Source organism: Mesoplodon densirostris, chromosome 2 (assembly GCF_025265405.1).
Source record: "Mesoplodon densirostris isolate mMesDen1 chromosome 2, mMesDen1 primary haplotype, whole genome shotgun sequence".
Classification (NCBI taxonomy): Eukaryota; Metazoa; Chordata; class Mammalia; order Artiodactyla; family Ziphiidae; genus Mesoplodon; species Mesoplodon densirostris.
The window spans coordinates 98,148,722-98,173,416 of NC_082662.1; the positions used below are offsets into that span (position 1 = coordinate 98,148,722).

Consider the following 24,695-nt stretch of genomic DNA (forward strand, 5'->3'; position numbering starts at 1 on the left):
GCCAGCAGCACTTAACTCGAAGTTTAGTTAGCTGAATGTCCTATCCAGGGCATGGGATAATAATACTGTCCATTCATCCTGGTCTGAGAAAGTTATGTGAGAAAAGCAATTTAGTTACCTTCTGAAATCTAGCCCCATATCTTATAAAGTTACATATTGGGTGACATTAGATAAAGGGAAATATAGTCAAGTCCGAATTACCTCCAAGCGGACCATCTGAAGTACTCTGGGATTCATTCTTCCCTCCCCATCCATTTAGTCTGGCCCCAGCCTATCAGTGACTCTCAGTGACAAAGCTAAAGCAGGAGGGCACAAAGGGTGTTGGGAGTGAATAAGGCAGAAAGAAATTGTATGTATATAATAAATATGCTTAAATAACTTTATTATTTTTGGATTTTTTTCCCTCTATTCATAGCACCATCTGTTTCCATGGTGTCCCCCAACACAGATGAGTTTTTAGACCTTCTTGCCAGCTCACAGAGCCGCCGTTTGGATGATCAGAGAGCCAGTTTCAGTAATTTGCCCGGGCTTCGTCTGACACAAAACAACAGTCAGTCAGTACTTGGCCACCTGATGACTAATGACAACAAAGAGGCTGATGAAGACTTCTTTGACATCCTTGTAAAATGTCAAGTATGTCTGCATATTTTTGTCATTCCGTATATATAGCTCAGATGTTGTTGAGAGCTTTGGCAGTATTATGATTCTAAATTGGGAAAAGCTCATTTTGTATTAGAAAGGCAATAAGTTGATTATTCAGGGGTCCATCAGACACTGTTTCTCCCTTATGGTCGCTTCGTATTTTGTGTTCCTTTTGGCTGGTGAGATGGGATGTTGCTAATGACTCCCTCTGAGCTGTAGTAGAGACTACAGGAAGAGCCCCTCTTCTGAATTTTTGGAATAGCATCAGAAGCAACCAGTGATTAATATGGAGAGAGTCTAGCTGGGGCCCTTTCTAGACAGCTTACCATTTGGGAGAAAAGTATATATTGAGATAGCTTTCATATTTTAGCTGTTTTAGTAATTATTAACCAAAGTGGTTAAGAAATATCTCAAATGGCTTGGACAGGACCATGAGAAAAATAATGCTTATTTTCACTAAAAAGAGACATTTCCTGTGCCTAACCCTAGTTCTGTGTTCTATGTCTCAGTTTTCTCATTCATAAAAAGATGAGATGATCTCTCATTCATTCAATCAAAATATTACCGAACACCTTTTATGTTCTGGGCACTATTCTAGATATTGGGGATACACTGCTTTTTAAAGGATCCTACATTTTAGCGGGAGAGACATTGAATAAGAGTGTGTGTGTACAGATAGATAGATAGGTAGTATATGTCAGGTACTGATACTTGCTATAAAGAAAATTAAAGCAAGATAAAGAGGTAATGGGTAACCAGGGGTGGTGGTGGTGGTGGTTGATGGAGTGTCTGTTTTAGACGTGGTTAGGCAAGACCTTTCTGGGTTGACACTTGAACACAGACCTGAATGAGGTAAAGCAGTCAGCCATGTGCATATTTACTGGAAGAGCGCGTTCCATGCAGAGACAGCAAGTCCCCTCTTGGATACAGAAGCTTAGCAGGTTCAAGGAATGGCAAGGTGGCCAGTGTAGTGTGACTGGTGTAGAGTGAGTAAAGGGTAGAGGAAAGTGCTACAGGATGAGGATAGAGAAGTGATCAGTGCCTAAATCATATAGGCTCTTGTAGGCCATGATGAGGTCTTGTGTTCCAGATGTGATAGGAAGACATTGGAGGGTTCTGGGAGATCATCCTGACCATCGTTGAAAGAATGTAGTGGCAAAGGGTGTTTGTTAGTAGGAAAACCAGCTAGGAAACTAATGTGGTAATAAGGCAAAAAATATTGGTTACTTGGACTAGAATGTTGGGAGCTGTGATGATAAGTGGTCAGAATAGGGATATAACTTGAAATTATGGTTGGTTGGCAAGACCTGTTAATAAACTGGATGGAGGGTATGAGAAAGAGAATCAAGGATGATTCCTACCTTCTTGGCTTGAGTAACTGAGTAAACGGATGGTACCATTTACTGAAATGGAGAAGACCAGAGGAGAGACAGGTATGGGGAGAAAAGCAAGAGTTTTACTTTAGATATGTAAATGTGGGAAACCTAATTAGACATTCAAGTGGAATAGGCACTATTAAAATAAAATCCTGGAGCCCCAGAGAGAAGTAACTTTAGGAGTCATCAGCATATAGCTGGTATTAAAGCCCTGGGAAAGAGATTACCTAAAGAATAGATATGGAAATAGGAAGACTAAGCCCTGGGCACTGGAAAACCACTAATTGGATAAAGGAAGATGAACCATTGAAGCAGGAAATCAGCCAGAGATTTGGAAGAAAACTTGGAGAGTGTGGTAGAAGCCAAGTGAAGAAAGTGTTTAAGGAATGTTCATCTGTGTCAGATGCTGCTAAGAAGCTAAGTAAGATGATGGCTGAGCCTACTAGATATGGCAACATTTATAATTGAGAAAGATACTGTTTTAGTGGCATGAGGGGGCAAAGGACTGAGTGGGTTGAGAAAATGGGAAATGTAAAAGGGGAGATAGTACACAGAAAAACAGGCAGGCAAAGAAATGAATCATGAGTTGTTGGAGGGGTTACAGGATATAGGTGGGTTTTTTCTTATTTTGAGAGTTAGTATACAGCATGTCTGCTGATGGAATGATCATGTAGAGAGGGGAACCAGTGATGCAGAAGAGTATAGGATAAAGAACAGTTTTTGCATAGGTAAGAAGGAAAACAGAGTATATGTGTACAGATTTGGAGGTAGAAGCAAGTAGGAATTATCTCTGGTTGCTTTTATTTTCTTAGCAAAGTAAGAAGTAGAGCTATTTAAGGCAGAAGACCTAAACAGACATTTCTCCAAAGAAGACATACAGAGGCCAAGAGGCACAAGAAAAGATACTCAACATGGCTAATTATTAGAGAAATGCAAATCAGAACTACAGTGAGGTATTGCCTCACACGGGTCAGAATCCCATCATCAAAGTAAATACTAGAGAGGGTGTGGAGAAAAGGGAACCCTCCTACGCTGTTGGTAGGAATGTAAATTGGTAAAGCCGCTATGGAGAACAGTATGGAGGTTCCTTAATAAACTAAAAATAGGACTTCCCTGGTGGCACAGTGGTTAAGAATCCGCCTGTCAATGCAGGGGACACGGGTTCAATCCCTGGTCCGGGAAGACCCCACATGCCGCAGAGCAACTAAGCCCGTGCACCACAACTACTGAAGCCCGTGTGCTGCAACTAGTAGCACAGCTACTAGAGCCTGCGTGCTGCAACTACTGAAGCCTGCGCACCTAGAACCCATGGTCCTCAACAAGAGAAGCCACCACAACGAGAAGCCCATGCACCACAACAAAGAGCTAGCCCCCACTCGCCACAACTAGAGAAAGCCTGATGCAGCAACGAAGACCTGGCACAGCCAAAAAAAAAAAAAAAAAAAGACAATCCAATTCAAAAATGGGCAAAGAGGCACAACACTGTAAACCAACTATACTTCAATTAAAACAAACAAAGAACTAAAAATAGAGTTACCCTGTTATCCTGCAATTCCACTCCTGGGCATATATCTGGAGAAAACTCTAATTTGAAAAGATACATGCACCCCTACGTTCATAGCAGCACCATTTACAACAGCCAAGACATGGAAACAACCTAAATGTCCATTGACAGACGAATGGATAAAGAAGATGTGGTACATAAATACAATGGAATACTACTTAGCCATAAAAAAATGAAATAATGCCATTTGAAGCAACATGGATGGACCTAGAGATTATCATACTAAGTGAAGTAAGTCAGAGAAAGACAAATACCATATGATATCACTTATATGTGGAATCTAAAACATGATACAGATGAACTTATCTATGAAACAGAAACAGCCTCACAGACATAGAAAACAAACTTATGGTTACCAAGGAGGAGAAAGGGGACAGGGGGAGGGATAAATTAGGAATTTGGAATTAACATATACACACTACTATATATAAAATAGATAACCAACAAGGTTCTACTGTATAGCACAGTGAACTATATTCAATATATTGTAATAAACCATAATGAAAAAATATGAAAAAGAAAATATAACTGAATCACTTTGCTGTACACCAGAAACTAACACAACATTGTAAATTAACTATACTTAATTAAAAAGAAAAAAAAAGAAATAGATGGACTTCCTTGGTGGTCCAGTGGTTAAGAATCTGCTTTCCAATTCAGGGGATGCAGGTTCAATCCCTGGTCGGGGAACAAAGACACCCCACGTGCCAAGGGGCAACTAAGCCCACATGCCAGAACTAGAGAGCCCATGTGCAACTACAGCGCCCACGAGCCACCACAACTAGAGAGAAGCCTGCACACTGCAACAAAAGATCCTGTGTGCTGCAACTAAGACCTGACGCAGCCAAAAGAATGAATGAATGAATGAATGAAAGAAAAATAGAGCCATTTAGCAGAGATTGAGGTTGGAGCATGGTAATTATGAAAAAAAAAAGGAAGTGGAGTATAGTTGACTTGGAGAAACTAAAAGCATGCTGACCAGGGAAAACAGGGTTGCTGAGCTGTGCTGAGGTTCACAGTCATGGAACTAAGGCTGGTCAGTGTAGTTGTATATTTTCTCCAGTCATAACCAGCTGCTTAAGGAGGCAGAGAGATAGATTTAATCAAGCTTTGTATTGCCAGGAGAGTAGGATAGAGAGGGAGAGCAATGTCAGGAAGTGCTTTTAGTAACAGATTTTGGAACCTGGACTGTGTCTAAGAAGGGATGTAAGGAAAGGTGTGAAAGTGAAAAGTGGCAGTGGTCTCAGTGGATTCAAGAGATGCTGAAGTTACTTACCTAATAACACACCATCAACATATACAAAGCAAAAATTGACAGAACTGAAGGGAGAAATGGAGTTTTTACAATAATAGTTGAAGACTTCAATCCCCACTCTCATTATTGGGTAGGGCAACCAAGCAGAAGGTAAGAAAAAACAGAGGACAACAACACGATAAACCAACTACATCTAACAGATTAGAATAATACATAACAGAACAGAATACACATTCTTACATGTATATGGGACACTCTCCAGGACAGACCATACATTAGGCCACAAATTAAGTCTCAACAGATATCTTAAGATACCATACAAAGTATCTTCTCCAACCAAAATAGGATGAAGTTAGAAGCAACGGAAGGAAAAATTGGAAAATTCACAGATGTGTAGAAGTTAAACCAGTGGGTCAAAGAAATTAAAAGGGAAATTAGAAAATACCTAGGGACTTCCCTAGTGATCCAGTGGGTAAAACTCCGCACTCCCAATGCAGGGGGCCTGGGTTCGATCTCTGATGAGGGAACTAGATCCCCCCATGCATGCCGCAACTAAAGAAGCCCACATGCTGCAACTAAGTGTCCACGTGATGCAACTAAGAAGTCCACATGCCACAACTAAGAGCCCACCAGCACACAACCAAGTGTCCACATGATACAACTAAAGATCCTGCGTGCCGCAAGGAAGATCCTGTGTGCTGCAACTAAGACACAGGGCAGACTAAGTAAATATTTTTTAAAAAAACACAAAAAAACCTAGAGACTAATGAAAATGAAAACACAGTTTACCAAAACTTATGGGATGCAGTGAAGGCAGTGCTCAGGAAAATTTATAGCTGTAAATGCTTACATTAAAAAAGAAAGGGGCTTCCCTGGTGGCGCAGTGGTTGAGAGTCCGCCTGCTGATGCAGGGGATGCGGGTTCGTGCCCCGGTCCAGGAGGATCCCACATGCCGCGGAGTGGCTGGGCCCGTGAGCCATGGCCGCTGGGCCTGCGTGTTCGGAGCCTGTGCTCCGCAATGGGAGAGGCCACAGCAGTGAGAGGCCCGCATACCGCAAAAAAAAGAAAAAAAAAGAAAGATCTCAGATCAACAGCCTAACTTTACAACTTAAGGAACTAGAAAAAGAACAACAAACTAAACTTAAAACTAGCAGAAGGAAGGAATAATAAAGATTAGAGCAGAGGCAGATACAACAGAGAACAGGAAAAAAATAGAGAAAATCAACAAAATCAAAAGTTGGTTCTTTGAAAAGATTAACAAAATTGACAAACTTTTAGCTATACTAAGAAAAAGAGAAGGTTCAAATTACTAAAATTAGAAATGAAAGCAGGGACATTACTACTGATTCTACAGAAATAAAAAGAATTATATGAGAATGCTATGAATGACTGTATGCCAACAAGCTGGATAATCTAGATGAAATGGGCAAATAACTAGAAACACAAAACCAAGACTGAACAATGAAGAAATAGAAAATAGATCCATAATTCATAAGGAGATTGTATCAGTAATTAAAAACCTCCTGACAAAAGAAAAGCCCTGGACTTGATGGCTTCACGGGTGAATTCTACCAAATATTTAAAGAACACTAATTCCAAAAATTGTACAAAAGGGAACATTTCCTATTCCTAAGTCATTCTATGAGGCAAATATTGCTGATACCAAAGCCAGTTAAGACTTTATAAGAAAATTACAGACCAATATCCTTTTTGAATATAGATGCAAAAATTAGCAACAAAATACTAGCAACCAGAAGCCAGTGGCATATTAAAAGGATTATATGCCATAACCTGATGGGATTTATTCCTGGAATGCAAAGATGGTTCAACACATGGAAATCAATCAATGTAATATACCAAATTAATAGAATGAAGGAAAAAAACACAGTCATCTCAGTTGATGCAGAAAAGTCACTTGACAAAATTCAACACATCTTCATGATAAAAAAGCAAACTAGGAATAGTAGGCAACTACCATGATGTAATAAAAACCATTTATGAACCACACACACACAGCTATCATCATACTCAGTGGTAAAAGACAAAGCTTTTAAGATCAAGAACAAGACATGGATGCCCACTTTGCCACTTATATTCAACATAGTACTGGAAGTTCTAGCCAGTTAGGCAAGGAGAAGAAACAGAAGGCAGCCAAATTGGAAAAGAAGTAAAATGATCTGTTTGGAGATGACAGGGTCTTATATGTAGAAAATCCTATAGATTTCACGAAAAAACTATTAGAACTAAGAAGGAAAGTTACAAGATCAACATCCAAAATCAGTTGCGTTTCTATACACTAATAATGAACAGTCCAAAAAGGAAATTAAGAAAACAATTCCACTTACAATAGCATCAAAGAGAATAAAATACTTAGGAATTAACCAAGAAGGTAAAAGACTTGTACAGTGAAAACTACAAAATATTTCTGAAAGAAATTAAATATGACATAAGTCCCTCCCACTGGAAGACTTAAGATTGTTAAAAAGTCAATACTGTTTTGACACCTGACATAATCCCATTGCTCCTCATTTGTGGGATAGGGAAGGAATGGTCAGATCAGTATACTGGTCTGACAATTATTTAATAAAGTGAAAAATTTTTTTAAAGTCAATACCACCCAGAGTGTGATCTACATATTTAATGCAATCCCTATCAAAAATGTCAGTGATGCTTTTTTACAAAAATTTAAAAATCCATCCTAAAATTCATATGGAATCTCAAGGAAACCCAAATAGCCACAACAATCTTGAACAAGAAGAACAAAGTTGGAGGACTCACACTTCCTGATTTCAAAATTTATCACAAAGCTACAGTAATCAAAACAGTGTGATACCAGCAATGAGACCCAATGGAATTGAATAGACAGCCCAGAAATAAACACTCTCATATACTGTCAAACAATTTTCAACAAGGGTGACAAGACCATTCAATGTGGAAGGAAGTCTTATCAACAGTTGATGTTGGGAAAACAGGATATCCACAAAAGAATTAAGTTGGACCTTTACCTAATACCATATACAAAAATTAACTCAAAGTGGATCAAAGACCTAAATATAAGCGCTAAAAAACTATAAAGCTCTTAGAAGAAAACGTAAGGGGAAAGCTTCATGACCTTGGATTTGGCTATGGTTTCTGGGTTACAACACCAAAGGCACAGGCAACAAAAGAAAAAAAAGACAAATTGGACTTCATGAAAACTTAAAACTTCTATGGATCAAAGGACACCATCAACAAAGCAAAAAGGCAACCCACAGAAAATATGTGCAAATCATATAACATAAAGATTAATCTAGAATATAGAGAACTCCAAAAGCTCAACAACAAAAAACCTGATTCAAAAGTGGGCAAAGAACCCAAATATTTCTCCAAAGAAGATATACAAATGGCCAGTAATTATAGGAAATGATGCTTGACATCACAAATCATTAGAGAAATGTAGATCAAAACCACAATGAGGGACTTCCCTGGTGGTGCAGTGGATAAGACTCCATGCTCCCAATGCAGGGGGCCCGGTTCGATCCCTGGTCAGGGAACTAGATCCCCCATGCATGACGCAACTAAGAGTTCACATGCCACAACTAAGACCTGGTGCAACCGAATTAAAAAAAAAAAAAAAAAACCCACAGTGAGCTACCACCTCACGCCCATTAAGATGGCTATCAAAACAAACCAAAAAATGCAGAAAATAGCAAATGCTGGTGTGGATATGGAGAGATTGGAACCCTTGTGCACTGCAGGTGGAAATACAAAATGGTGCAGCTGCTATGGAAAACGGTATGGCAGTTCATCAAAAAGTTAAAAACAGAATTATCATACGCAGTCCCACTTCTGGGTATGGTTGAAAGCAGGGACATGAACAGATATTTGTACACCCATATTCATAGCAGCATTATTCACAACAGCCAAAAGGTGGAAGCAACCCAAGTGTCCATCAGCAGATGAATGCATAAACAAAATGTGGTGTACATACACAGTAGAATATTTTCAGCCTTAAAAACATGCTGCAACATGGATGCTGAGAAATATGCAGTCACAAGAGGACAAATACTCTGATGCCTCTCATGTGAGCTAGAGTGGTCCAATTAACAGTGACAAGGTAGAATGGTGGTTGCAGAGGCTGGAGAGAGGGGAGAATGGGGAGTTGTTGTTTAATAGGTTTAGAGTTTGTCTTGCAAGATGAAAAAAGTTCTGGAGATGGTGGTGATTATTGCACAACAATATGAATGTACCTGATACTGAACTGTACACTTAAAAATGGTTAAAATGGTAAATTTTATATTTATTTTACCTCAGTTTTTAAAAAAATGATTTACTGGGGGTAGTACTGGGGAGCTTGATCTGGAAAAATAGGAGTCCGTGGTCAACATGAGATATTTTAAAATCATGATTTCAAAGACGGTGCAGTTATTGAGAATGACTGTGTCTGGCCTCTGACCATGGGAGCTAATGGATAAGGCAGAGAGGGCAAGGATGAAACACCAGAGGAGGGGAGGTCTAGGAACTGAAGCTCCTGAGTGTTGGGGAAACTTAGAAGACAGTGAAATGACCACGAATCGTGACGGGAGAGATGATGAAGAGTGAACCAGGTGTGTGTGGAGGGTGGGATGGCACTGACTAGGAATCCGGGAAGCAACGGCCCCTTACTGGGCGGTGGGGTTAAACACTCGGGCATGTTAGTGCACAGTGCCTAGCAAAACGGGGCACTCCGATGTCAGCCATCACATTCCTACTCATATTCTTGAGTTACAATACCAGACACTGTCCTGTAGACTTTTAAGTGCTTTCATTTGATCAAAAACATTTCTAACGTACTTCTAAAATAAGAATCGTAAGTCAGAACTTGAAGGAAAAATTCACTCTGGGTTATTTATTTCCTTAACAGATTTTATTACCTAAGACCAGGGTAGGCAAACTTTTTCTGTAAAGGGACAGAGAAAATATTTTAGGCTTTTCGGGGCCCTATGGCCTTTGTTGCAACTGCTCAACTCTGCCCTTGTAGCAGGCAAACAGCCATGCACAGTTCATAAACAAACAAGCGTGGTATTGAAATGAAAGTACTGTTTACAAAAACAGTGGGCAGTGGGTTATAGTTTGCTGACCCTTGGCCGAAGACAGTATTTATAAGGTAGTGATGTAGGGTTTTTGTACCTCACATGATATTCCTAAGGATTTGGTACACTGTATTTGGCGATGCCTATTACGGTAAGATTATAATCTTGGACATAGGTGACCTTGCATCTTAACTAATCTTACCAAAGCCATGAAGCTATGGCTTCATAATACTTGTTATACACAATATTTGTTATGCTCTGATTATATAAGTCATTTCAAATAAAAGATCTTACTAGGTTTCAGGTCTAAAGATTGAGTAAATTTCTAAGAGGCAGTAAATGTTTAAAGCTACATTTTGTTGTGAAAGACAGACATAACATACCTTGGTGCTCTCCTTCCCTGCAGTATTTGTATTTTAATCTCTTTCTTGTAAATTTTTAGGGATCCAGATTAGATGATCAAAGATGTGCTCCACCACCTGCTGCCACAAAGGGACCAACAGTACCAGATGAGGACTTTTTTAGCCTTATTTTACGGTCTCAAGCAAAAAGAATGGATGAACAGAGAGTTCTTTTACAAAGAGATCAAAACAGAGACACTGAATTTGGACCGAAGGACCTTTTGCAGAGTAATGCTCTGTTGGAACTTGAAAATTCAGGAAAAAAATAAGCAAACCACTAGTATACAATGAATATCTTTTTTAAAGCGACCTTATTTCCTTTCAGAACACTGCAGGAAAATTCAATCTATTACTTTTTTCCTTCAAAGGAGAAATTATAGCACTGTACTGCAGCTTAAAATGTTTTTAGCATGATGTAAATATTTAACCTTTGATAGCATAGTATTAATTAACATTCCTCTGGACACTCGTTTCAGGATAGAGGTGTCTTAAAAGGTGCTTCATCAACTTTTGTGATTACTGCTTGGGATTATGTTCTTCAGCAACTTGTCAGTTTCCTTTACATAGTATTTGTAAAGTAGGAAGTTAAATGAATCTAGCCTAGGATTTAATCCTCTTGCTGAGGTAGTTTTTTTTTTTTTTTACTCTTAATTGACAATGGCTCTTTTTTATACCAATGTAGTGCGAAATTATGCTATTTCATAAAAATAATATACTTGACCAATGTGTAAAAAATTATACAGTCTATTAAAAAATCTAGATTTTTTTCCACTAAGAAAATCTCTATTTTCAATATAATTTTAGGCCAAAACCATTATAAAAGAAACTCTTAAAAATAAACTTCTTTAGCGTGTTTTGGCCTCTGTGTAATTTTTTAAATAACTTTTATATATATACATATATAAGTACAGATATGTATATATGTACATTGTGTGTGTGTGTGTATATATGTGTATAAAATGGTTTAAAATTGTATGTTCTGTTGCAAAATACTGTTGTAAAACTTTTTTAGGACCTAATGTCAGAAAATCCAAAAGCCTTATGTGACTCTGTCAAGAACCTAGGTCACAAAAATTAAGTACGAAAGACGTAGGTTAAGCCCTCAGTTGTCATTAAGCCTCTTCCCAAAAACTGAAGGTGGTTTTACAAGGGGACATAATGCAACATGACATAAGTTAAGTTTAGCAAAAGTAAGTCAACAAGTCAACAGAGCTGGGCCTGGACTAAGGCTGAATTGCATAATACAAATGCCCACGCCTGGAACAAGTTGGCAACTCATTCACCTCTGGTTGCTTCTGATTCTACACAGCTGGGATGGGATCTAGGGATCTGGGCCTTTGTTCTTTCTAAAAATCCTCCAGGCGATTTTTATGGGCAGTGAAAAGCACTTCTACAAATAGCTAATGTTTTAAAAAATGAGAAGAAAGATAATTACACAATCTGGACTCACATTAAGGGCTCAGAGGAAAAAAAAAAAGATTACTCCTGGTTCTGAGATCAGACACAAATTGTGTCAAAAGTACTAACTAACACCTGGATTATATTATGTTTTATGTATTATATATAGGGTATAATGTCCTGGATTAGCATCCTTTTAAAACCTGCACTTAAATTCCACTGGGCTTTTTCTTACAAGCATATTTACTGAGCAAAGACAGCATACCAAACCACAATAATGTAAAATAAGTGTTTATTTTGTGTATATGGTAGTTCTCAGACCCTGTAAACATTCAGCGTTATCCATTCCACTTAAAAACTGCTTTTGAAAAGCTATCTGCCCCACTCTGATTTTCCTAAAAGCTCGTTACTATAATCCTTGATTTTAATGATAAATATTGGCTAAACAATAAACCAGCCTGCTTCTTCTAGCTATAAACTGGCCTTGATATGTTCAATTTGCTTTAATAAGTCTTCCCTGAATTGCTGTCACCTTTCAACAGTACCTTGCTGCCCTGCTGTCAAAGTAGATTTCATCCCCAAATGGTTATCTGTAATGAAAGAACACAAAGGTGAACTTTTTCTTAAATTTTCTTTTAAAGATTCGTTTTTGGATAGATAAAAAGCAGTCAGAAGTGCAAAACAACATTAACTGTACTCTCACAGTTACAGTCTTATCAACTGAGGCATTCATTTCACAGCTCAGAGGATAATTAGCACCTTCGGAGCATACAATCAGTGTGAACAGGCCTAGTCCCCAGATGACTTTATATTCATCAGTGTTCACAAATCTATCCCAAACTGCCGGCATCCCTATATGCCTACTATGTTATAAAGTTTTATATAAAATCCTTTTGCATTTCTTGGAGGAAATTACCTTTCTGATGAAATACTAATGTTTGCAGTAGTAAGCTAGAAAATAATATTAACAAATAAAATTAAATTGTTACAGGCATCTAAGTGATGCTTCTGGGAGCCAAAAAGGGGTATTTCTGCATTTCACGTAAAAAATATATCAAAAAGCAAATGCTGGGCTTCCCTGGTGGCGCAGTAGTTGAGAGTCCACCAGCCGATGCAGGGGACAGAGGTTCGTGCCCCGGTCCGGGAAGATCCCACATGCTGCGGAGTGGCTGGGCCTGTGAGCCATGGCCGCTGAGCCGGCGCGTATGGAGTCTGTGCTCCACAACGGGAGAGGCCACAACAGTGAGAGGCCCGCGTACTGCAAAAAAAAAAAAAAAAAAAAAAAAAAGCAAATGCTTTAAATACATCTTTTTTTCTGAAAGAAATGCCTGCATGAAAATTTTAAGACTATTCCTGACTGCTATCATTTTTAGTAAGCAGCTGAATATAAATTATAGTGTGAAGGTTAAGATAAAGGATACCTGAATATGTGTAATATATGTGCTTCCTAGTTAGATCTTGTGCAAAATTTATAAATTCTATTAGAAAGTTTAAAATGAAGAATAGTTTAAAAATCAGAATAACCGGGCCTCCCTGGTGGCGCAGTGGTTAAGAGTCCGCCTGCCGATGCAGGGGATATGGGTTCGTGCCCCGGTCTGGGAGGATCCCATATGCCGCGGAGCGGCTGGGCCCGTGAGCCATGGCCACTGGGCCTGCGCATCCGGAGCCTGTGCTCCGCAACGGGAGAGGCCACAACAGTGAGAGGCCCACATACCGCAAAAAAAAAAAAAAAAAAAAAAAGAAAAAGAAAAAAAAAAATCAGAATAACTAATTTGAAATGTTGATTATATCACCTGTCTAGGGTTAAAAAAAAATCCTACTCTGTTTTCCTTATTGTGGTATTTATTCCTCTCTTTGTATAGATCTCTAAAAATTAGAACTTCATATGGCTTGGACAATATGGTTTACTGCAATATAAATAAGATATAGTAATATCTAACAATCACAACTGCTGGGATTCTGAGTAGCAAGGAAAACAGGTCTTATAAAGCCTGTGTACTTCATCTGCTGGGGAAATAAAGCCATTCTCAAAGGATGTAAAACTGAGAGTACTGACTTAACAAGCTATGTAATCTAAATTCCCCTGACAAGCTTCAGTTCTTTCTTAGCTAAGGATAAAGTAAAAGGGGTGATAAGGAAGCAGGCCCAGTACTAGCGGTAAGCGTTGAGAGATGAAGGCTGATCTGCAGGCAGCCTCCACGAGGCAGACTGATACTGGTGATGCAGACTCCGTGGCTGCACTAAAATGCTGAAGTGAATGAAGAGGGTAAAGCATGATTACAGTGACTTTCCTGAAATGTTGTTTTTGAGTACCTACCACTTGAACTATTCTGAGTCCAGTGCACAACAAATAATTCTGTTAACTAAAGTAGGGATCACAGGACGTCCGCGAGGCAACACACACTTTGGTGAGTGGGTTCCTATATATGCCTGTAAACAACAGAACTTCTTTTTCAATGTCCCCTAATTCAAACTGGCCTCTTTGATTATTCAAAATCATTAATGCTTGCCATATGTCATCTAGGAGATCCTGTTCCAGAATTAACACTTCAAAACTTGATAGGATGCATCTTAATATCAAAGAAAGATGAAATTAAACAGAGATACATGTGCGCTTGTTAATTCTGATTGTCAGTAAAAATACTGATGTTTAAGTTGGCACCTGTGTAGTAAATAACAGAATATTTGTAGAGAAGAAGAAATAGCTGTGAAGAGTATACTTTACAAAACTCAAAGATGACCTCAGAGCTGTGGTCCATGTCTGTGTTCCTTTAGCCACATGGGCTACAGTCTGGATCCCTTCCACACACCCTCACTGCAGTGCTTGCTGGGCTGGACGTGCTGCCTTCCTCTGGGCCGCCTGTGGCGTCAGTGCTGAGCTGGGCCTTTCCCACTGCAGGGGAACCTTCCACACTCTCTGGTATCTTTTGGCCAGAGACAGGCTTAGCAGACTGGCTGCTTTCAGTCAGTGTGCTTTCTCCTGAGATTCCACCGATTTCTTTGGGCTTTGTATCCAAAATAGGTGATTTATGCTACAAAGTAGAGAATTACAGTGTTTTAATTATTTAATTAACATAATGTGAAGGTTTGTAATAAACGTGTTCAACAAGTTCCCACACAAATCTGTTATAGCAAACGTTGAACTCTTTCAAGTCCTGGTTCCAGTGCTGGACTGTAATTATATAAATGTTATTAAGCCTCACAGAACTGTACATGGAGGAATGGGAAACTCGGGATATGCCAGGTGGTCTAGTGATGCAGCTTAAGGAAGGGTCAGGAAGACTGGTGACCAGTACTGCTAACTGCTCTTGCTAGGGAGAATAATTCATTCAACAAATATTTACTGAGAGCATACATGAAGTTCTAGGTGCTGGGGATACAAGACAACAAACAGACAAAAACCCCTGCCCTCCCTGGAATTTACATTTAAGCTGGGGAGAGAATCAGGCAATAAATTAACAAAGTATCATGCTGGGCGTGGGAGGGTTAGATAGCTGTTTAAATAAGAGCAGTCTGAAAAGATATCATGAGCAAAGGCTTGAAGAAATGAACCTTATGAATATATCGGGAACAGCATTCTAGATAGTGAACAGCAAGTACAAAGGCTTGAGTTCAAGGAATAGGCAGGAGGCCCTTGTGGCTGAAGGAGAATGACGGTGGAGGGGGCACAGGAGGAGAAAGCAGCGTGGTAACAGAGGTGGGAAGCCCTAGGCCTCTTGATATCTCTGGCTTTCCCTTCAAGTGAGCCCGGAACTCACTGGAGGATTTTTGAGATGAGTGACAGATAACCATTAACTATTAAAGCTGAAAGGAACATCTTAATTTTCTAGACGCAGGCAGATATGTTTCTTCTAAGGAACTCCATGGGAAGGGATTCTACAATTCCCTAGATTCTACTGCGCTTCTTACTATTTCTCAAAGGTTTGCGTCTGCAACCTAAACTTTGCAAATGACAATACAAAGTCCTCTCTCAAACAGAAATGGAAATGTCCCTTTAAATGGCCAATAATGGTGGAAAAGAGGCCTCACCATTCCATAGGTAAAAAGTATAGTCTAGCCAGCCAACGATATAAAAGATTTGGGAAAGCGAGGTTTTTGGTCCTTTCCCAGCTCACTCTTCCATCTAGCTAAGGCTTCAGGGCTCTCCTGCGGGTTGGCTCCCTAAGGCTCCAGGCCTTCAGTGAGGACTTCTCTCTGATCTCTTCAAAGGTAGACATTTCAGTCATGCTCACTTGTTGGTTTCCTATGAAATGTCATTATGAATTACCATCTGTTCCAACAAATTACTGTTAAACACTATTTAACATAAAAATTAAATCTCATTTCTTCTGAGGAGGCTGGACTAACTTTCAACCAGAAAGGGGGAGAGAGTGAATAATTATTATCACTGGTGATATAATTAACCATGAAAAGTAAGAGTAAAAGCACTTAACCAAAAGCACTATAGGAAGCACTTACACCTAGTATGAAGGGACAGAGAAATAAACAGTTGCTGACTTACACTGGGTACCACCTTGGGATGCTCTCTCACCTCTGCGTCTGGTAAATCAAATGCCGGAAGCACTTCAAGGTTCTTGTTGCCAGTCTGAAATCTCAAGTCAACATCTCTCTCTCTCAAAACATCTCTTCTACCCTCACATGTTTTGTCATTAGGGCCTTGCTCAATGGGGCCAATTTGGCCCCTATAATAGAAATCGGCATCACCTGCTCCGCCATGGGGTCTATCATCAATTTCCTGCTGCCATCTTCTTTCACCTGGCTGAAGTGCCTGGGGTGGTTCTCTTTCAGGGCCACCCACATGTCTCAGCATATTAACTGATTTTCCAGCACCATAGCAGAAACTCTAGAAGGAAAAGAAATACATACTCCTGAGTACTTAATGGCTGACTTACAACAAAATTTTGAGGTGCTTTCCACGGTGCCAACAAAATTTCGTAACTTGTGGCATTTATAGACATGAACATCTTAATTTCACTGGGTTTCCTCTAGATTAATACAGGGCCAGAGTAGCCAATAAAATTTGAAAAATCGCCAAGTATTAAGTTAAGTAGACATTTCAATCAGCTGGACACATTTTTATTGAATTATAACAGCAGTTAAGCTAAAGCCTAGAAATTTAAAAGGTATTAATTGTCTGATCATTGCTCATGTGTTGTCTACATTCACACACATCATATAAGGTAAATGCTGAAAATTAAAGTTGTACACCATTATGTAAATATTCTCCTGTAGGTTTATTTATTTTTTACAAACTCGCTTTAGCTACAGCTAAAATTCAACAGGTTTTGAGTCACACTCCAAGGGAAAAACTAGGCAGCAGCTCTCAAAGTGTGGCCCAGGGACCCCTCAGGGGATCTCTGAGACTCTCAGGAATCTGTGAGGTCAAAAGTTTTCATAATACAAAGACATTAGTCTTCTTCACTCTCCTCTTGTACAGCAGAGTCTTGTGGGGCTAGAGTGACTGCCTCACTCTGATGGCTCATGCACTGTGTGCTTGTGTATACTTGTATTTTAAAAATTTCTGGTAAATATCAATAAATAAACCTCCCACAAACAAGTGCTCTTTGTGGTGTTCAATTCTGAAGAATACAGAAGGGTCCTGAGAACAAAAAGTTTGAAAACCACTGTACTAGAGATACTACTCTTTGAAGACAGAGCAGCAAAAGGCCTTTTCTTAGGCAGCAGATGAAGCAACAAGCAATGAAGGGATTTTGCTTATAATTTCAGTCTTAGAGACTAAACTACTACTATACAACTAATGTCACCTAACAAAACCATATCCCTAAACCAATGAATCCTCGTCACAAGCCGAAAAACAAAACAAGAATAATTTTTAAATAAATAGACCATATGGGCCTCCCTGGTGGCGCAAGTGGTTGAGAGTCCGCCTGCCGATGCAGGGGATACGGGTTCGTGCCCCGGTCTGGGAGGATCCCATATGCCGCGGAGCGGCTGGGCCCGTGAGCCATGGCCGCTGAGCCTGCGCGTCCGGAGCCTGCGCGTCCGGAGCCTGTGCTCCGCAACGGGGGAGGCCACAACAGTGAGAGGCCCGTATACCGCAAAAAAAATAAATAAATAAAAATAAATAGACCATAGTGAATTTTGTATCCTTAAGGGAAGACAATTCTTTAATAATTTCCCCTGGCACATCTGAGTTCTTTGCATTTTGTTTTACGAGACAACTGTTTTATTAGGGTAAGGGCTGAAAATCAACCAAAAAAAGAGTTGAAGAGACCATGGATGACTGACAAGTAATACTGTAATATTCCTTAATAAATGTCTGCTCCTGGATCCCCCAAATTGTTTCTTAGTACACCCACCTCTTTCTACATCCCTTTCTATGTTAAACCCAATGTTCTTCTGTTCTCAGTGTGGCAAAAATTCAGACTGAAATAAGGTCCCCTTTCTCAAAGAGGACATAACTGATATCATGTGTATTAATTCATGAAGTTTAAAGAACAAATGTTAAAAGAGGGTATTATTCTAAATCACCGCTTTGACATCTACAATCAAACTTGAGAACCGTTTTCTTGCTTAGAGGAATGTACAAGTAAGTATAAACAATCATTTATCACTTAAAAATCGTCTTTTCATACCATTAAGCATGACTTAGACTGATTCACAACATAAAAGAAACCTAATAATTTCAGAATTGCCTTTTTTCTGTAAATCCTGTTAATTGTTAACAGTGCTATATACTAACCAGGACAGCTAATGCCATAATTATCAGCACTGGAATGTGTAGTAACACTGGGATCTCCTTCATGAGTGCTTTAATAAATTCACCAGCTCCTTTTCCAATATGCTTCAATGGCTCCGTGACAAAGTTGGTGAATGTAACTGCTAGTGCCTACAACAAAAGATAAAAACAACTTAATTTTTTTCCTCAAAGGATTGAGGCATATAGAATAAGCCAAAATCGACTGTACTGAGGCTGAAATTATGAAATTCCATACATTTAAATGTTATCATATACTTTTTATGTGAAAATCCCTGTGTAATGGAAGTATTTTTTTCTAGAACAAAGGTTTATTATTAGCAAAATGATGGTAAAAAACACTAACAATTTTTAATAAATACAGAGACTTTTTACTTGCTTTGTATAAGTAATTTTCACAAAATATATTCTAACCTTTGTTGGTGGGACCAACCAAATAGGGTTGACTAATAAGAGCTCATAGTATTTTTGGCATGAGTCATCCTTATAGGTCCATGAACTTCTAAGCCATTCTATTTAGAGAAACAGACAAAAACAGTCATTTTTTTAAAAAAGTCGCATTTCATTCCCAAATAAGCCAATATTTTAGTTTAAACTGTCCCTCTCCCCACAACCCCAATTTTAAATTGTTTTGCAAACAGACTCCCAGTAACAGTGATTTTAAAAAATTTCATCTTATGTCCAAAATGTTTATTTTAAAAATCCATTCAAATCATACAAGTCTTATACAGGTAGAATATATTTTATTAAGATTTCTAAAAGGTAAACAATTAAAAACAGTTCTTTACACACACAAAGGAATCCAAGTAAAACTGGGGGAATCTGAGTAAGATTGGTGGCTTGTATCAAAGTTGATATCCTGGTTGTGATACTACACTATTGTAAGTATGCAAGATGTTACCAGTGGGGGAAGTGGGTAAAGGGTACACAGGATCTCTCTGTATTCTTACAGCTACCTGTGAATCTACAACTATGTCCAAAAAATTTCAATTAAAAAAGTCAGTTCTTTACTTATCTTACAAAATAAAGTAGAACATTAGTTCTCTCACTTTTTCTAAATCAGACTCATGTACATTATGTACTAGCATGAGCTACAGGAGGCATTTAGTTGTTCCCTGAAGCCTGGAGGCAAGGCTCGGCTGGTTTGGCTCCCATATCTTTTCAAGAAAATTAATTTTTTGGACACCTTCATTTGTTGCTGAGATTCTATTCTGGGTCAGTCATTACTGACTTGCATTTATAAAGAGACTTTGATCATTAAACCATTCCCACTGTTAGATACCTATAACTAAAGGCAGTCAACATTAGTGAGAATGTTCATAAAATCTGTAAGAAAAAGTAAAATAATTCCTAATAAAAAAAACAGTATAGTAAAGCTACAATAAGATTTCACAAGTCAATACAAGGAGATTAAATCGAAGATGGAAATGAATTCATATATACATTGATTCACTTCTCTAATAAACTTCTGCTGAGGACCCAGAATGTGCTAGACACTGTGCTAAGGACTAGATGAACAAAAGTGAGTCTAATGCAGGGAGACAGATAATATAAGAGCCAGCAATATACACACTTTCTATCCCTTTCCTGTCACATTACATGAACACAAAAGTCACTGGTCTGAAACTTAAGACTCTTCTTGCCTGTTCTGATACAGTCATGGAAAGATTCAGTCATGGAAAGCCTCCTTCTGGCATTTTATCATTTCTTTGTAATTATTAATATGTTTTTTCATTCTCAGAAATTTTACTCAAAATAAGGCCAAGGGAACCAACACCTTACCTAAGAGACTTCCAGTCCAATCCATGTTCTCAGCACACACATTGTTTAATGGCTCCATCTTGGCAACTTCAGCCTGATGCTGGGCAAAGGCTAGCTGACCAACACCAAAGGGAACCATGAAAGGCTGCTAACAACGAAGGTTATACCTACACATCCTAAAAACCTTAGTTCAAAGTGTGTCTTCACCATTCATCCAAACCAGATTATTTAAAATTTTTTCACAGGAAAAAATACATATTATTTTTTAAAAGTGGCTCTTTTCAGCTCATGGCAAAACAGTCTTAATGCAACAGGTAAAGAACTAACTACAATTGCCTTCTTTGTAAAGTAATTATGAGGAGGAAGGAAAACCTTTTTACTAAAAAGATTGTTTTAAAAATTAGTTCAAATATAGTTGATACCATGCCCCCAAATATAGCTATACATATTAAACGACTACTCGTTCTCTTATACAATTCATGACAAAATGGTGTTTTTCTTTGGATGATTTTTGGCACAAATGACCAATACGCCTTTTATAAATAAAAGCCCTGGGGCAAATCATTGAGAGAACAATTTTCAACCAAACTACCTTCTTTCCTCCAATTTGTAAATACTTAGTTCTAGAAGCTATAGAACTTAGAGCTAAGGAAATATCACAATGATTTAATCAGATGAATTCACTGAAAATAGTCGGCTACTTGACTCACCCTGATAAAAAGGTCTAAAATTTTCCTTAAATGATTATGCGATTTTGACAGGAACAATAATGCTTCTTCAAATTTCTATATATAATGTGGTCCTGATTTTTAAAGAATTAAAAATTTGGAAAAAGTTTATAAAGAAATACTCAAAATATCGACAGTGATTATCTCTAGGTGGTAAAATTATAGACAATTTTATTTTATTTTTGGTCATTGCATGCAGCTTGCGGGATCTTAGTTCCTCGACCAGGGATCAAACCCAGGCCCCTGGCTGTGAGAGTGCCGAGTTCTAACCACTGGACTGCCAGGAAATTCCCTAGACAATTTTTAAGAATTAAATTTCTCTGTATCTTTCTATCTTTCCTATCTTCTCTACCATAAATATACCACTTTTATATTTAGAAAATAACCTAACTTTAAAAACCAGTATTTTGGTATCACTTCTAGCAAATAAAAAGACATACCCCAAATTACCTACATGAGAATTTTTCAAGTGTGTCTACATAACTCTATTCTGATTTAGCCGTCCAGATGCCACCCATCATCAGGAACTGGGTTATGAAAATCAGGACTGCACATTTTTCCCCACTAACTGGTCAAGGACCCAAAACACCACGGACACCTGAGCAGCTGCCAATTTCCTCACCATCACCATCTCCAATCACTGCCTCCTGCCCTCGTCTGAGGCAAGATTATATACTAGCTCTAAATGGATTACAGTCTTTCATTATGAAATAACATTTGAAAACTTAAAAACCTTCTATCTATACAATACCTTATATAAATACATCCAATTCCATCCCAAACTGATGAGAAAACTGATGAATAAAACACGTCTCAACTGGGTGTACCAACGAACATACGTCCACAGCTCAGTAGCTACTAACATCACGATGCAGAGCAGACACAGAAGTATCTCAAAAACAGAAACAGAACAGAAAGAAGGGTCACTGCCAAGCCATCCTTCCCCCAAAAAAACACTGATCGTCAGCAAAAACAAAAGAACTGGACTTGAATACGCAAAATCATTTGTACCATTTTGCTGCATGTTCGTCAACCCAGTATCAGTGACTTAGTATGAGTTCTCAACATAATTATGGTGGGGTTTTTTAAGTGTTTTAAAAAATAAAAACATGTTAAAAATAAAAACATGTTAATCATGTCCCCTTCATCCCATCTTACCATGAATACATTATATGGATCCACTCCAAAGAAATCTTCAAATTGCCACTTCCATGTTTCAAAATTATGAAACTTAAAATTAATTAAAATATCACTTAGTGCATCATCCAAGGCTCCTGGCTTCCAATCCTCCCCACTGAGAAACTTTTGTATTTCTAACAAGGTTTGTCTTTTAAGGATAATCTCGGCATCATAATGCATATCACCTTTGTTTTCATCAGGCTGAATTAAATTTGCCAAAAAAAAAATAGAACAGAAAAGGAGAATTTTATCATTATATTACTCAATGAAATATTTTAAGACAAAAGCTAATTTGGAACTAAATATATAATTAGTTCACAGTATTTCACAGGTATAAAATAAGAGGAATAATATCTACCTGTCTGTCTCACAGGCCAACATGAAAACCAAAGATAATACACGTGAAAAACACTTCAAAAATTATAAAACTCTATGCAAGTAACATACAGTACCTTTTACTAAATTACAGTTGATTCCTGCTATCTGCAGTACTTACATTCTAAAAAGTCACCCTGAACACTAGTTAGCAAATACTGAACCATGGCTCCTATAGGAAATACAGGGTTAGGTTCCTGCAAGCACATTTTCATCAACCAATCAATTCATAACCTTTTTATGTTACTGTTTAAAGACACCTTAATATAGGGACTTCCCTGCTGGTCCAGTGGGTAAGACTCCACACTCCCAATGCAGGGGGCCCGGGTTCAATTCCTGGTCTGGGAACTAGATCCCACATGCATGCCGCAACTAAGAAGCCCATGTGCTGCAACTAAAAAAAAAAAAACCATCCCGCATGCCACAACTAAGACCCAGCACAGCCAAAATAAATAAATAAATAAATATTGAAGGAAAAAAAAGGAAAGAAAGAAATTTTAAAAATAAATAAAGACACCTTAATATATATACTGTGGATCCATTAACACTGAGCTCATAGCCAACAGCACTATGACTCATGACTGAACTAAGCTTAACTAACAAGGGAAGTTTCTTTAAGGCACATCTCAGCCTTCTTGTGCTTAGGAACACTAGACAGCACAACACTTGGGAGATCTTTATTTTTTAATTTTTTTTTTGCGGTACGCGGGCCTCTCACTGTTGTGGCCTCTCCTGTTGCAGAGCACAGGCTCCGGACGCGCAGGCTCAGCAGCCACGGCTCACGGGCCCAGCCGCTCCGCGGCATGTGGGATCTTCCCAGACCGGGGCACGAACCCGCGTCCCCTGCATCGGCAGGCGGACTCTCAACCACTGTGCCACCAGGGACGCCTGGGAGATTTTTAAACAGCAAAATTTTAAAAATTAAAAAATGAAAGCCAGAAAAAATAAACAGACCACATAAAAGTACTTGTTTATAACATGAGAGCTAAAAACAAGAAGGCAAAAAATGGCCTTGTTTCACCTCATCTGAGAATGGGCTTACTGAGCAACTCAAACGTTTTGTCGCTCCGCACATGTCTGAAAGTGACCACAAAAGCAGGAGTACTGATTCTGAGGTTACAAATAAAGTTTAATATTTGAAATATTCAAAAATATGGAATCCACAAATAATGAGGATAAACTATCATTATTTTATGATTCCGTTTATGACTTTCCATTTGCTGACACAGTTTTCAAATAGCCTAAAATTTGTAGCAGTACAAATAAGAAAAACAAAAAGGATCTCAAAAAGCAGAAAAATCAAAAAAAAAAAAAAAGCAGAAAAATCTGGGTTTCCATAAATATGCATGACAGTCACAACTATATTACTGAGAGTTCAGGTTAGCAAAATCATTATAAACATTATCTTTCCTAATAGTAAATACTGATATTTATCTTAAAAAGTAAATATAAAATGAGAAAAACCAAAGTGTCATGTAATATCACAAATCATCAGTAAGTATAAAAAAGCGGCCATTGATTAATATTTCTAAAAAACCAGGAACGAAATATTCCAAGCATCTCCATCTTGAGGATTTTCTGACTCTACCTGTTTCCTCATCTATAAAATAAACTCTTTTCCACGTTGCACTCAGTTATAAGACTCAAACTGAAGGGTGTACATGTGAGTACATCTGCTTTTACATCTCCAAAATAAGGTGGGATTACTATTCATCTAACACCCCCCTTTTTAAAGTTTTCTTGATGTTTCGACTCCTCAAAGTGAGAACAGTGACTCTAAAAAATGGAATCTTAACATTAATCATGAACAGTATGTGCCTGATATGTAATTTCTATAAAGCAGCCTTGCCACAGTAAACAGCTAGGGGGAAAAAACTACTTAAAACACACTTTTCTTTTTCTCAATATATAATGATATTACATCATCTGAATAAGAAAGTGTGGAAGTGGTAGAAAACAAGTAGTAAGGACTGGGATAGAGTTTCCTTACCAAGTCATGAGTTTATTAAGTTTCTAACTGTTCAGTAAAGTTCAAATAGCAAATTTAAAACAATCTCCCTCTGGACTTCCCCTTCACCTTCCAATACAGGGAGGCGTGTGTTCAATCCCTGGTTGAGGAACTAAGATCCCACATGCCGTGCAGTGCAGCCAAAATTAAAAAAAAAAAAAAAAAAAAAAAACTCCCTCTCCCTCCAACTCAATTAAGTGGTAGGGTAGTGCACAGAGTAAGTAAATCCCCATGAACTA

General features: G+C 38.3%; 2 protein-coding genes across 6 annotated transcripts in view; one reads left to right on the forward strand and one right to left on the reverse strand.

Annotated features, from left to right (window-relative positions):
• The window catches only part of GPSM2 (G protein signaling modulator 2), a 62,953-nt gene extending 51,908 nt beyond the window's left edge, over window positions 1-11,045 (forward strand). For all 3 annotated transcript variants that reach the window (XM_060090206.1, XM_060090208.1, XM_060090209.1), the window contains 2 exons: window positions 416-633; window positions 10,331-11,045. In XM_060090206.1, the coding sequence (XP_059946189.1) occupies window positions 416-633; window positions 10,331-10,558 (446 nt within the window). In that variant the 3' untranslated portion in view covers window positions 10,559-11,045. The remainder of the gene's footprint in view (window positions 1-415; window positions 634-10,330) is intronic.
• A 917-nt stretch (window positions 11,046-11,962) lies between these two features.
• Window positions 11,963-24,695, reverse strand: part of CLCC1 (chloride channel CLIC like 1) — a 31,794-nt gene continuing 19,061 nt past the window's right edge. The window contains exons 5-12 of one of the 3 annotated variants that reach the window (XM_060090212.1): window positions 22,053-22,274; window positions 21,646-21,786; window positions 20,188-20,281; window positions 18,820-18,917; window positions 18,391-18,537; window positions 16,219-16,530; window positions 14,429-14,719; window positions 11,963-12,945 (exon numbers count right to left, since the gene is read on the reverse strand). In XM_060090212.1, coding sequence (XP_059946195.1) covers window positions 14,459-14,719; window positions 16,219-16,530; window positions 18,391-18,537; window positions 18,820-18,917; window positions 20,188-20,281; window positions 21,646-21,786; window positions 22,053-22,274 — 1,275 coding nt within the window. In that variant the 3' untranslated portion in view covers window positions 11,963-12,945; window positions 14,429-14,458. Of the gene's footprint in view, window positions 12,946-14,428; window positions 14,720-16,188; window positions 16,531-18,390; window positions 18,538-18,819; window positions 18,918-20,187; window positions 20,282-21,645; window positions 21,787-22,052; window positions 22,275-24,695 lie in introns of all 3 variants that reach the window. The other 2 variants (XM_060090211.1, XM_060090210.1) reach the window with 2 other exon arrangements.